General features: G+C 38.0%; 2 protein-coding genes across 5 annotated transcripts in view; one reads left to right on the forward strand and one right to left on the reverse strand.

Moving 5' to 3' along the window:
* coro2ba (coronin, actin binding protein, 2Ba) overlaps positions 1-8397 on the forward strand; it is a 49259-nt gene extending 40862 nt beyond the window's left edge. For 2 of the 4 annotated variants that reach the window (XM_077228744.1, XM_077228746.1), the window contains exons 5-12: positions 32-196; positions 857-976; positions 1596-1700; positions 2272-2368; positions 2953-3065; positions 6263-6353; positions 6436-6575; positions 6666-8397. In XM_077228744.1, coding sequence (XP_077084859.1) covers positions 32-196; positions 857-976; positions 1596-1700; positions 2272-2368; positions 2953-3065; positions 6263-6353; positions 6436-6575; positions 6666-6824 — 990 coding nt within the window. In that variant the 3' untranslated portion in view covers positions 6825-8397. The remainder of the gene's footprint in view (positions 1-31; positions 197-856; positions 977-1595; positions 1701-2271; positions 2369-2952; positions 3066-6262; positions 6354-6435; positions 6576-6665) is intronic. The other 2 variants (XM_077228745.1, XM_077228748.1) reach the window with 1 other exon arrangement.
* Positions 8398-9673: 1276 nt separating this feature from the next.
* anp32a (acidic (leucine-rich) nuclear phosphoprotein 32 family, member A) lies at positions 9674-14057 on the reverse strand. Its single transcript, XM_077228758.1, has 7 exons — positions 13870-14057; positions 11676-11825; positions 11432-11554; positions 11057-11255; positions 10835-10953; positions 10695-10749; positions 9674-10572 (listed from the first exon to the last, which is right to left on the reverse strand). The coding sequence occupies exons 1-7, from the start codon at positions 13921-13923 to the stop codon at positions 10508-10510; spliced, it is 765 nt and encodes a 254-aa protein (XP_077084873.1). The 5' UTR covers positions 13924-14057; the 3' UTR covers positions 9674-10507.
* Between the last annotated feature and the right edge of the window lie 349 nt (positions 14058-14406).

Here is a 14406-nt window from a genome sequence, read left to right on the forward strand (position 1 = left end):
ATGTGTTGTTGGTATTTTTGTCTCTCTGTAGATCCTGATTTGGAATCTGGAGATTGGGGAGCCGGTGAAAATGATTGACTGCCACACAGACGTGGTCCTCTGTATGTCATTTAACACAGAGGGGAGTCTGCTGGCCACCAGCTGCAAGGACAAGAAGCTCCGCGTCATTGAGCCCCGCTCTGGCAAAGTGCTACAGGTGTGGATTGCATGTGTTTAGTCTTTCAGTATATGCAGCACTCAAACACTCACAGTCAGAAGTAAACAGACAGACTCATGGCAAATTTCTATCACATTCTTTCTAATATCTGGAAATTGACTTCATTCTGCACTTTTCATATTCGTCAAGTATGCATTAAATTGATTAAAAATTCTAGTAAAGACACTTATAATGTTACAAAAGGTTTCTATTTCAAATAAATACTGTTTCAAATCAGCATATTAGAATGATTTCTGATGGATCATGTGACACTGAATACTGGAGTAATGGCTACTGAAAATTCAGCTTTGCAATTGCAGGAATAAATTACATTTTACATTTTAAACTACATACTTTTTTACTGTATAAATGTAGCCTTGTTGAGCATAAGAGACTTCTGTTAGAAACATTAAAACATCTTAACAACCCCAAAATACTTGAACCATATTTTTTAAGTTATATAACCATACACACAGAACTCATTTTATTTTTTCTAAAATAGTTTATTTTTCACTGACATCCAGAGGAAAAATATCCATCATCACCGTTCATTTTTGGAATAATCATAATTTTTCATGCACCCTTATTTTGTAAATGCACTATAGAGAAAATTGTTTGCAGAACTGCAATTTTCACGTGTTTTTGTTTTATATTGTCAAGCAGGAGGCAAACTTTAAAAACCACAAAGTGAACCGTGTTGTGTTCCTAGGCAACATGAAACGACTCCTAACGACAGGTGTGTCTCGCTGGAACACACGCCAGATTGCTCTCTGGGACCAGGTGAGGACAACCTATGTGTGTGGGTCAGGTTTTGACCTGATCACTCCCGATAAGGGCTGTTAAACCTGAAATCACGTGGGACCAGTCAAGGAGGAAAATAAACAAAAAATTAAATAAGCAGAAAATATTATCTTATTTAAAATATAAATGCTAAAAGGTGTTGGTGAGGGTCAACGGTAGGGGTAGGTATAGTTTTAGGTGTTAGAAAATACTATTAGTTCAGTATAAAGACAAATGAAGTCAAGTCTCCACAATGGCAGAAAAACAAGTGCACGTGTGTGTGTTCATTTTACAAAACTCATCCAGAAATACACATTGTCCCTGATGTCTGCATTACCCTAAAGATTAAGATCGCTGAAAGTCATTGTTTTCTTCTCAGCATCTTCCCTGTAATTATTGTGTGAGAATCACATTAATTGTTCTGTGTAAGTAGCTAAACAGCTACACTCAACTGCAGTGGAGAGAGAATATGGGTAAAGAAGCTTGGTGCTTTGCTCTTTATACATTGTTAGGGTTCTGTGAAAGTACTGTATCTCAACATTAATTTGTTAAAAGAAAAGAAATCTGCAAATATGGGTTCAAAGTTATTTGCTCTCTACTGCACTGTCTCTCCGGACAGGAGGATCTGGCCATGCCGATCATTGAAGAGGAGATTGACGGCCTGTCAGGACTGCTTTTTCCATTCTATGATGCAGACACACATATGCTCTACTTAGCAGGCAAGGTACACATTACTCCATGCTGATTAGGATTCTTACATACTTGTAATGCTTGTAAATATGCACTTCATTCAAAAGTTTGGCATCCGTAAATTTTTTTCAAGAAGGATGCATTTAATAGTAAAACAAACAAAAAAACACAATTTCTGACAAAAATATTAAGCTAAACAAGCATTTTTAACAATGATAATAAATTTTTTCTTGAGCACCAAATCAGCATATTGATTTCTGAAGGATCATGTGACACTTAAGACTGGATTAGTGACAGAGTGAAAATTCAGCTTTGCCATCACGTGAAAAAATGACATTTTCAAATTGAAAACAGTTTTATTAAATTGTAATAAGAATGTTACAGTTTTTACTGTATTTTTGATCATATTTTGAGCATAAGAAACAAAATATTAAAAAATCTTACCGACCCCAAACTGTTGAACGGTTATGTATATTAGATATAAAGATAGATATAAGAATGTTCAGCCAAATACTGAAAAGCCACATTGATACTGCCATCACAAATGATCACCTTAGAAAAAAACAGTAATTGTCTTTAAACTGACTAAGATGGTGTAATTGTAGGGTGATGGGAACATCCGGTACTATGAGATCACCCTGGAGAAGCCCTACCTGCAGTATCTCATGGAGTTCAGGTCCCCTGCACCACAGAAAGGCCTCGGTAAAACTCAAATTCTCACCATTCAATGATCACACTATACCAGCAACCTCTGTAAAATGGAGTAAAAAACTTTCAAAATTAACCCTAGAATGCAATAAATAAACAAACATACAATATTAAAACCCCAAAACACTTTAAATTTATAAAGGAGGTCTAAATGACCCATATTGGATTCAGGTTTTTTTCAATAGAAAGGTTTTATCTCAGTTTTTAATGTAATCATTTAAGATTTTGTTTATAAATACATTTTTAAATATTTTAAGTATGATCATTTATTCACTTCAATATATTAAAAAAAATTTATATGATATCGCTTTTATGAGCAATGTAACGAATATCAAGGAAGTAAATTATTTTTATTGACAAAAATAATCAGAATCACACCCTATCTTTTATGCAGTCTAGGGTTAATACTGGAACTTTGTAAGTATACCTTGAAGTGGATAGCACTTTTATTTAATTAGTAGTTCCTCCTCTAATAAACCAGATATGTATTGTGTTATGATCTCCTCCATATCAAGACAAAACCAACAATAATCATGCCAATGATTAGTGTCTAATGTCCAACTTCTCGTGTGTTCTAGGAGTGATGCCGAAGCATGGACTAGACGTAGGAGCATGTGAAGTCTTCAGGTTTTATAAGCTGGTGACTCTAAAGGGCCTGATTGAGCCAATCTCTATGATCGTACCTAGAAGGGTGAGCATAAGCACCATGAAGATATTAGTTCCCAGTCCACGGTTCCCAATTAAATGAATCATTGAGGGTTCCACTGAAGGATGAGAGAAATTTGTGCTAGACAGTAGACACATCCCTTGTATGAGGTCTCAGGTAATAGTTATGTATGCTGTCTTTTTTTTAAGCAAGCCATTTGACAGGATGAAGGATTCCATCACCTCTTAGTTGCTGGCGTAACTGCCACCTCAGTGAGATGAGAGTAGTGAGCCGTGTAAAAACCTCAATGTGAGACACAGCATGTGTGTTTTTGTGCTCAGTACAGAATGGGCAGTGGCGGGTTGGCCCATTATTGTTAAGGCTTCACAAACAGTGGTATGGACAGCATCCACACAACCCCACAATTTTAAAATCCACACACATCCAAAGGGGGGCGTGGGATAGATACATATATTAGTTCTCCTGCATTCCTCGTAACATACATATGTTCAAGATTAGTTGTATATACTTGCTAGTTTTATGGAACTATTCTACAAATTAAGGTGAAATAAAAATGTATCTCTACTGTTGGGTACACATAGTATTGGGTAATATTTTATCATTAATAAGGAGATCATCATATTTCAGATTAAACGTTTTGAAAAGCCCTGTTTTTACTCACACAAAGCATTTGCTAATTATGTATTATTTGTAGCAGAAACCTTAAAAAAACAGCAAACCCACATAAACCTGTAAGAATAAGGTCATGCCTTATTCTTATACCGGGGAATAATTTTACTCAGATACTTTTTTTTTATTAAACATTTACGTACAATACAAAATTGAAGAGACATAAGCCAGAGAAAAAAGCCAGAGGTTCAGGGACTGATAAATATTACATTACAATTGAATTCAGAAAAAAAAAGTATACAAAAACACCAAAAATGGAGCATACATTCAAAGTTTTAGTAGCCTTTTTGTTACAAGAGGTAGATAAAGATTTGATATAAATCTTAACATCTTCTTGAAAGTGAGAAACATTGGGGGTAACTTTCATAGTTTTACATTTGTGGATAAACTATTTTGCAAGCAAAATAATTAAATTGCAAAGAAAAAACATTTCTCATATTGCTTCTCAAAAATGAAAAACCCAAACAAAACATCCTTGAAATAAAGCTCAAAATCTTTATATATATAATTTACAATGAACTGGCAAATGTCTTGGCAAAAATTTCTTGTATGATCACAATGCCAGAAAAGATGCAAGATAGTCTCTGGTTGTGAATCACAAAAAGTACAATTTACATCTATAATTTTACTCAGATACTACCGAGTAACACAGTACACGTCCTGGTGCAACCTAAGTGCCATAGGTGATTTTCAGCAGAATTGTTTTTTTGATATGCTGGTTGAAAGTCACCTCATATCCAGATAGCAATCACTGTTAAGCGGTCTCAATATATTTTTATATATATATGTCGTCTGTGGAAGGCGAAGGACCATAAAATGTTCGTTCAATCGTTGCGTTCGGTCCGAACGGTCCTATAGCATGTGTTCCCTGTCGGTCAATGTGTATGCACACCACTGCGCAGGCTGTTCGTCATCAGCGCGTTCACGTACGCTGTGCAGACAGCGAGAATGGCAGACAACCAGCAACAACCTCTTTCCTTCTGAACCGGCATCAACTGGCACTGGCAAAGGATCTACGATATATATCTTCATCGGAGCCAAGCAGACTCCCATAGTGGAAACCCTGTCATGCAAGAAATATTATTACACACTGACAAGTTTTCTAGCTAAACAAACCGAAAACTTGCTGCATCTCATTCGGTTTTTAAGAATTTGTTTACGTTTGGTATTGTAGTAGTACTGTTACTGTCTGTACTGTAAAGTTTTCTCACTGGTGAATGGCACATGATGTATTGCAGTAACATTGTCTTCTTGGCTGTGCGTGTTCATGCTTTCAGGAGGCGCGGCTTTGACGGGGATTTTTAGACGGGGATTTGCAGGGAGGGTGGGATAGTGCTATCAGGCTAAAGTTAGCATTTTCCCAGATGTCCTACAGCACCTTTAAAGTCCCTGTAAAGTCAAAATGAAGTATGTGTTCTGAGTTTGTCATATCACAGAAAAATGTTTTATTAGACACCCAGCCAAATTTGAATGATAAAAAAAGCCGGCAAGTACATAAAATAAGCTATCAAAATCTTGAAAAAATGAGCAGTAGTCTCTGCTTTCAAACGCTGGGGGCATGTCCACTGGCTGCGATGAAACCACGCCCACTCGTGGTAAAGCTGCCGTCGCCACAATCAACGGTCACCCGCTACAGCCGGAATGGATGCTCCTAGCAGCTTATTAGGTTAATTATAACATAAGCGCACAAGGCAACTTACACTCATTGGTGGGCACGCACTGCCGATGATGTCAACAGTTGTCAGCGCGACAGGATGAAGGCCGAGGCGGGAGATAGTCGTTCGGCCCCATTCACCAGTAACACAACAGCGGATTATCAGTGAATCCCAGTTGTCTCCGACGAAAGTTTATAAAACTATCCCGTGTAAAATGATCACTACAGAGGCGGATTTTGGTGGTGATCCTCAGCTCTCCATCAAGGTGGCTCTTCACAAAATTAATCCACCTCTTCTTGATGTGATCGTATTTAGGAAATTTAAATAAGGACACCGATCTGTTTTGTACGTGATCGCATCCAGGTAGTACGCATTTCCGTGACGAAGACATAGCTAACTAGCAAACTGTAGTAAGTAACTAATAATACTGACAGTAACTCGCGATTGAGCGGCAAACTGATGCGAATGTGCTCTATTTATATTGTTAGGGGAGCGGCCAGCCTCAAGGGCTCCGGTGCGTCATCAGGTGGGGGCGGGGCCAGGAGCTCAGGCACTCCAGTGCATCATCGAGTACCCTTTTAGCCCCGCCCAAAAAATCCGTAAAACTGTTTAACGGTCTAACTCCACAATTCAGTACTTCACAGTTCACAGTCTTTGTAATGTGTTTTAGCAATACATTTCTAACATTTATAATGTGTTAAGAATTTTTTTTTTAAATTGCCTTTACAGGGACTTTAAGTGCTCTGCACAATGAACACAGTGGCAATAGTGTGCTTTCTGTGACACTCTGGAGTCCAAGTAGTTGTTTAGACTGAACAGTTACCTGTCCAGAGCCTTGTTATTATCACCTAATGCTAATAGTGTAAAGACCTACATCAACACCCTGTTTCTTTTCAGTCTGAAACCTATCAGGAGGACATATATCCCATGACTCCCGGGACAGAACCTGCTCTGTCTGCTGATGAGTGGCTCAGCGGAATCAACCGAGGTAAAGACCTGCAGTTATCTTCAGAATAAAAATATTTGAAAAGACAAAGGTTGAAATTAAGCTAATCCATGTACACGTCTAGGTCCGGTGCTCATGTCCTTAAAAGAAGGCTACAACAGACCCAACAAGCTGGTGTTCAAGGCCCCAGTGAAGGAGAAGAAGGGTGGAGTGGTCAATGGAATTGACCTGCTAGAAAACGTGCCTCCTCGTACAGAGAATGAGGTGTTACCATGATTCTGTTAAGATTTATCATGGTTGTTGAAAGGACAATTTAGCATATATCTGTGTAACCCTTTGCGTTGTGCTCTGCAGCTCTTGCGGATGTTCTTCAGGCAGCAGGAAGAGTTGCGCCGACTGAAGGACGAACTTGCGCATAAGGACATTAAGATCAGACAGCTTGAGCTGGAGCTCAATAACTTAAGGAACAGCCCAAACAATAACAAAAGCAGCAGAAATGGTAGCAGCATTTGACGTGGGATCTCGGCTGTTTCTGTTGATCTCCTAAAGTGACACTCTAGCTATAAGCCCCCAGCGCTGCTGAAACACACAGGCTTCCTTTTTCCTAAAACTCAAATATCCTTCCTTCAAGACCACTGGAGACCAAGCGCTTGTCTTCGTAAAGCAGTGTTTCACTCTGACCCTCAGTGTTGACCCCACAGCTGCAGTGTGCTAAGTTGACTTTATTAGACTGATGATTCACTTACCTTGTGAAAAGTCTCCAATCTTCAGTCACACTGCCAGTCTACCTGCAGTGGATTGATTATTCCTATATGGATTGATTTTGGTACAATCTATTCATTGCATTATCATCTCATAATTTTAGACTTTAAATATTAGATTTATTTATTTCATTTTTCCTTTGTGCTATTAGCCCTTGTTTTAAACCGCTTAATAAACTCCATATAGAGATAAAAAAGTGTTTTAATAAGGTCAAACAGACATGCTTCACCCATCAAGCTGTTATCTCATATAAACACTAGTTCTATTGCATCATTAGGATATGACCCACAGTGCTGTTTTAATGTAGAAACTCAAGCACCGTCCAGTAATCTTACGACAGATGACTTTTACCCAATTGACATGCTCCTGAGTCATGAAGTTTTGAGTTTGTACTAATATAAGTTAGGAACTTTGTTTCTTCACATAATTTAGATCCTCCTCACATTGTGCAGTGTGAAATATGTTCAAGTCAGTCTATATAAGCAATATAGCTAATATAATTCAAGTGGGTTTTTTCATTTAAATAAACTTCTGCAATATACGGATGGGGAAAAATCCACTAATTGTAAAATCCAATCATGAAATGAATTAGTCTAATAGATGTAGTATTAGAGACCTAAACTGTAGTTTCATAGGAAGGTTCAAAGAAAGACAAAAATTGTTACATTTGTTGATTCAGTAAGATGAATGAACTGTAATTGTTTATTTTAAAGACTGTCCGTGGTTTACAGAGCATAATGGAGCATTGTTTTTTTTTAATGAACATTTAAATTAAACCTATTGACTTCCATTTTCAGTTCTTACTTTTAAATTAAGTGTCTTGAGTTTCAGGTTTGTAGCTTGTAACAATGAATTTATCCTTTCCGTCCTGATATAATATTCAAATTGTTGACCTCGTATACAGATTGCTTTTTAGATTGGATGTAAATGATTGTAAAATGCATTGTATTCCGCTTTGAATTTTCAATGTAAGCGCTTTTAAATGTTTTATTGTAAAGTGGACAAATTCCCTTTGGGCAAATATTATGCGCCACAAAACACTGCAGGTGCAGTCACGCTCTTCAATGCGCACTGCTCTGTAAAGGTTAACCTATTAATTATAATATATATGAACACGTTAATTTTGCCCAGAACAAACTGGAAAAGATCGTTTTTAAAAAATGAATGGCACATTGGTAAAACTGGGTAAAACTGACGGGTCACTTGATTCCTGAAAGCTCTCAAACCTCGCTGAGTACGGAAAGCAAAGCAAAGTCGGTCCTCCTCTCTGAAGGTTTGACATTTTCTCGTTGTTGCTATTTAATTAAAACACTATAAACATCAAGTTTTTTTTTTCTTATGTCAGCAGCAGCTCCTGCTTCATTATTGCATGGTAATAGAGCGTTTTGAGTGCATTTCAAGGATTCTACCATTAGGGGGCAGTGAAGCCACAGTCTTGCGCATGTGTATGGATAGCACATAGGCCTGCACTTGCCTTGAATCAAACACTACACAGCATCCTGCTAATGGAGTTCAAACACAGACAGTAGGCCTTAGTTAATGTCATAGCCTGCAGTTCAGACACACAATAGTCCTTAGATAATATCTTAGCATGAGGTATAAGTAAAAATATTAGCCTACCTAAACGGGCCTAAAATAAAGTGAACTATAAGGTACCTATGTACATTCCCAATATCATGCCTTACAATACACTGTGTATCTTTTTGGATGTTAAGGTGAAGTGGGTAATAATTTAGATGTTCACATTGCGAGGTGCAAGAATATTTATGTTGTACTTGGGCCCCTTAATTTTGGTGTCAGACAAGATGCTCACTGCATACATAAGCACAATTATTGTTGAAATATTTCGTGCTTATAGTGCCTGAAGAATTATGAGACAAGACATTAGGCTAACCTTTGTCTTTGATTAAAATGAGTAACATTAATAGGTAATCATTACTCTGATTACCCGACTAACTACAGCATGTTGCACTAAGGGTTATTGCATTCAAAGTAAAAAAAAAAAACCTTCCTGAGAAAGAGCATTAATGTGCATAAAATACAACTGTCTAGACTTCAGCTTAATTTACCTGACAATCTTGAACAAAAATATGACAATCTGTCCCCACAGACTTAGACACCTAGTTACACTGTATGCAATGCTTTCATTTTCATGTTAACAAAGCACATGCATATACAGTTAATATTCATTTGAACAAAAATGCTGAATTTTATTCATGTGACATCTGAAATCTTCTTTTTAATAAAAATTTCAATCAGTATGATCTGACAACTGGATACACCTGTTAAAATTATGTATGCTTTCTATTTAAATAATTGGCATGAGGCTTCTGAATATTTACACAATATCCAGTTACGCATCATCAAAAATATACAAGCTATTTTCCCTGAGCTTCACAATGCAATTTCACCTATATATATATATATATATATATATATATATTCAATTAATCCGAAATATTTGGTGCCGAGATGATATACACTAGCCATTTCCGCACCAGACTCAAAAACAATATAGTGATCATGTAATCACAACTAACTACAATATATGGATTTTCTGTGGCAGTCAGAACAGATATTTCAAATTACCATAGAACCACTTGCATTTTCATTCATTTTATTACAGTTAATGGTTACAACTGAGATTATTTGTGAAAATGTCTGCCATTATCAAAGGGAATCAGAAAAAAAATATATTTGGTCATTATTTACAAAGAACACGAAACCTCTGAACTATCCACACAAAAGGGAGAAGGGGTTTAGGACTCATTTGACAAGGGCAGACATTCGGCTCTGAACATTAAAAAATAAAATAAAAATCACATTGAGAGATTGAACTGTGCATGTTCAAGCAGAAATCATGATGTGTTCTTCATGCCTAAACAGCACGTCACGTGGTGGTGGGGAAGATGATGAAAACACCAACAAAAAAATAAAAATACACAAATAAAAAAGATGCAATAAAAAAGTGGGTTAGAAAATGTTCATCCTTGAAATCCAGTAGTCAACTTTAAAATATAGTCAGCCATGCACTTCTAAAAGGTTTTTGGTTGTTTTTTTTGTTTTTTTTTAATACATAAGTCATCACCAGCATTTAGGCATCAACAGTAAAGACAGGGAAAAAATTACAAGAGCATACTGGTCTGTTTTCCAACAATAATAAATTTCCACACTGTGTTGTCAGCCATTTGAAGAGCTTTTGGAGAAAATGAAGGGAATCAAACTGAAAGTACAAACCAAACCAAAAGAAAACAACAACAACATCAACAACAAAAAAGCTAAAAACAAATATTTAAACTGTGTCTTCGTTTACACTAGCCCCACCCCCTACCATTTGAATACCTCCCTAAACCATCGAAGAGTGACAATAGGACAGAGATTCAGGGGTTAAACGGTCAGATCACAATGGGGGGGGGGGGTTGGAGAGTCCATGTTCAGTCCTCATCTTCCTCCCCTTCCTCATCCAGTTCTCTTTTCCTCTTCTGACCCCGTTCCACCTCTGTAAACGACACAGGAGGACCAGAAGTTTTGTTGACTCTTATTCTCACCCTGCTTATCAGCATTCAATTCACAGGTGATAACACTTATTGTATTAACTGTAGTCTTAATCTATTCACTTACCAAACTCTTCCTCATCATCTACCTCACCGTCATTCAACTCCTCTTCCTCCTCTTCCTAAAAGTGAGAAAAAGGCACAAATTTATACCATGTTAGTATATTTCGATATAAAAAAGAATCAACATTTTCTTCAAGCATTAACCTCTCCGCTAATGTCCTCTTCTTCCTCCTCTTCTCCCTCTTCCTCATCATCCTCCTCACCCTCTTCTTCATCTTCATCCCCTGGAGCTGCATCTTCATCATACTCCTCCTCTTCTCCCTCTGCAGACAAAATTAGGTCAATGACAAATGAATTCCTTAAACGAAACTTTAAAAAATTATGCACCTTAAAGGACATTATCAGTCCAACTCTTTAGAAACATACCATCTTCATCATCCTCATCATCATCTAGGCCTTCAACATAAGCCTCAGCATCAGAGTCGGGTGCTTCTTTATCCTCTTTGTCATAGCCGTCGAGATATGTCAGCTGAGGGAGCAGCTTGAAAACATTTTCTCTGTAGTCATTCAGGTTTGTCACCTCACAGTTGAACAAGTCTAAACTTTTGAGGCTTTCCAATTTTTTCTGTTGGGAAAAGAACAGGGGGTCATAATGAAAATAATAATAATATATATATATATAAACACATATACATATTTATATATATATATATATATATATATATATATATATATATATATATATATATATATAAAACAAGCAAAATAGGATACAACTCCTTTGACAAGAATATAGCTTACCAGGGGTTCGATGGTGCTGAGGTCTTTAATTTTGTTGCCACTGAGGTTGAGATGGGTGAGGTTGGGACACTTCTCTGCCAGTACCTCCAGACCACCTGAGATTCTGTTATCACTAAGCTCGAGCTGTGGAGAACATGATTCAGTGCGATATTAATAAGACTGGGAGGGAGAGAGACTGACAGCCTGAAAAATATATTTTTGATACTTCTTAAAATAAAAATGTAGACACGAAACTGCCTATTACCTTTTTGAGTTTGTTAAGCTTAGGCAAATTGGCAACTGATGTCAAGCCTACGTTGATTGTGCTTAAAAATTCCAGTTCCTCAAACTCATCAGTGAGACCCTCAATTTTGCCCTCATTTGACCGACAGTTGTCAAGCACAAGCTCTTTCACCTGTTAAAGGGCATATGAGATGAACAAGAGATTAAATGTTATGATTTATGAATACAGCATTATAATAGCCCCTACATGAGCAACTTCAAATCAATGAGGAGGTGGACGTGGTTAAAACCACTGAAATTCATTCACACAAGAGCTGTTTTTAACTTTTGCAGCATGCCAAAAGAGCACTGTATGTTTACACTTTTATTGTGCTGACCCACCAAAACAAAAAACGTAAAAATATTGAAATTCCTTATTTATATAGTTTAGCCTACATTGTTATCAGCAAACAAATAAAAATTGCCCATTTTAATCTGAAGATGAATACATTAATCAAATTACAACGAGGAAAAAAAGAGCGTAAATAAACACGTCGCCAATCGAGCACCATTCAATTGTAAAGTTAACTTCAGCATGCGGTCTACGGTAACAGAAAGGGGGGCATGTTTCGGTCTCTGACAAAATCTCACATTTGACTCCCCATCCAACAAAATGGCTGACTCCGCAACAAGCGGCGTACATTGTTATCCTGTGGGTCGAGCATTTTTACTACAGTGCGTGCGTGTGTGCTCGAACTGCAAAGTAAAGACGCGTAAACGATAGCCTGGGTGTTACACAAATTCATTGCATTGTCTTGGAAGAGCAAAGACACGAGGACGGACCCAAGAATTCACGAGTAGGAGGGGCAGAGAGGCGCATGATAATGCAACGGAGTCGCTCTTTAAGCGAAAGGTATTGACTTTCACGGAATAAATATGAAATTAACGGGTTCACAGACGCTCGACTCCCTATATCCAAATGTTCTGGTCAGTTCAAAGGAAAGAGACGGCGGCAACTATTCTCTGCTCGATTAAATATCGTGCGTCTTTGTTGCTGGTTAAAATGGCGGCTTGTCCTAGATCTTGCAACTAGAGCAGCGCAGCTTCAAGTTGCGTAGCGCTCACATAAGCGCCCAGTCCATGCAAATAACAAGCAGAGCCACACGGCTGGAAATCTCTTTAGCCCGCCAGCTGAGACCCACAAAAGTGCTCGGAATACGGTTATGACATTTTAATTACTAGCTCTATTACAGAGTACTTGGTATGCGTAAAAAGGCAATAACAGGGACCTTGATACCGTTGCAATCAATTCATCCGAGAGCGTAGTTACACTTGTGAGAATTGATACATAGTAAGAAAAACACGGGGGATATTTAAGAAGAAGAGAGTGCAGATTTTTTCTTTGAATTCTGGCTATGTCGTCGACATATATTGCAGTTTTAAATAGGTTTGGGTACCTTAACGCAACTAGATATGCTGTGACACGATTCCTTTCTATACTGCGATCAAACAACAAATGCGCTCGTTTTCCCATCTAGATCAAATAGGAGACTATTATTACTAACGTGCCAAAAGCCCACGAAAAGATCCCGCCTAAGTATTTACACAACTTTCCTCGATTGGGAATTGTAAATGCTTTCAATTTAAAAGCTTTTGGCTGGAGAGATGCCACGAAATTGAGTTGACCGATCGCGTTTATCGCAAGCTATCTGTCAAAGCGTCTGCACAGCTATTCACAAAATGCGTCCCACAACAAGTTACCGAACTGGTCAACGACCACTGTGACGGGAAAGTATGAATGCTGAATTGAAAATTAATGTGCGAAAGTGTGAGAGAGGCATGAACTGACGGCAGGAGACTTTTGCAGCACTGAGGATGCAAAGGAAAAGGGCGCGTTCAGGGGCTACAAAGTTACAAATATGGCTTCTCACGCCGCTTCCCTTGTTTATACACTGAATGCATGGAGCTCTTGCAGTTTCCGACCACAGCATCATCAAAAGATCTCCCGAAAGTTGGGGGGAAAATAACCAGTAAAACTGATAAACTTATGGGCCGTGTATAGGTATACTGAGATAACAACATCCGAGGCTCTAGGCTTGAAACAAAGTCGCCGCAAACTTTTCATTCAAGACATCAACTTGACGCGTGCACATCTAGCGTTGTCCATCCACGCAGAACTACTCTAACCAACAGTTTTAATAAAATCATATCACTCAGCAAATAATAAAGATGCTTACGTCTGACGGCGTCCGGTTCCGCAACTCCAGGTGAATTCTCTTTTTCATATCCATGTTATTGAACTCTAAATGAGTGATTTAAACCAAAGAGCGCAGTTTAGACTTGGAGTCTTTGCTGCACATTCAGCTATAGCCTCTTAACAAACTAGCTATTGCGAGTCTCACAAACATGATGCCCCAGTGGGTGGGAGTTGGGTGTGGGATTGTCGTCACCGGCGACCAATTATAAACGCGGAATGAAATGTAAAAACGCTCACAACTACACTGGCGACCAATCAGCGTCCCATCACAAGCTGGGTGGGGTTACAGGAACTGTTAGGTTGATCCAGCGAATCTGTTTTAGGGTGACATCTATGCGATAAAATCAACCAAACTGTCGAAGACGGCAGAGACTAAGCAGGGTTATGGTACTTACTTTTGTTTTGATTGGATTTATCTACACTTAGACGAGAATATGAGTTATAGGAATACAAGGACATTTTTAAATACACTGACGTGTTGGTTAAAATAAAATGCTACGGTCGGGTAAATGAGGAC

The sequence above is a fragment of the Siphateles boraxobius genome, unplaced genomic scaffold (assembly GCF_051911475.1).
Source record: "Siphateles boraxobius isolate OS27281-9 unplaced genomic scaffold, OSU_SipBor_1 130, whole genome shotgun sequence".
Lineage (NCBI taxonomy): Eukaryota > Metazoa > Chordata > Actinopteri > Cypriniformes > Leuciscidae > Siphateles > Siphateles boraxobius.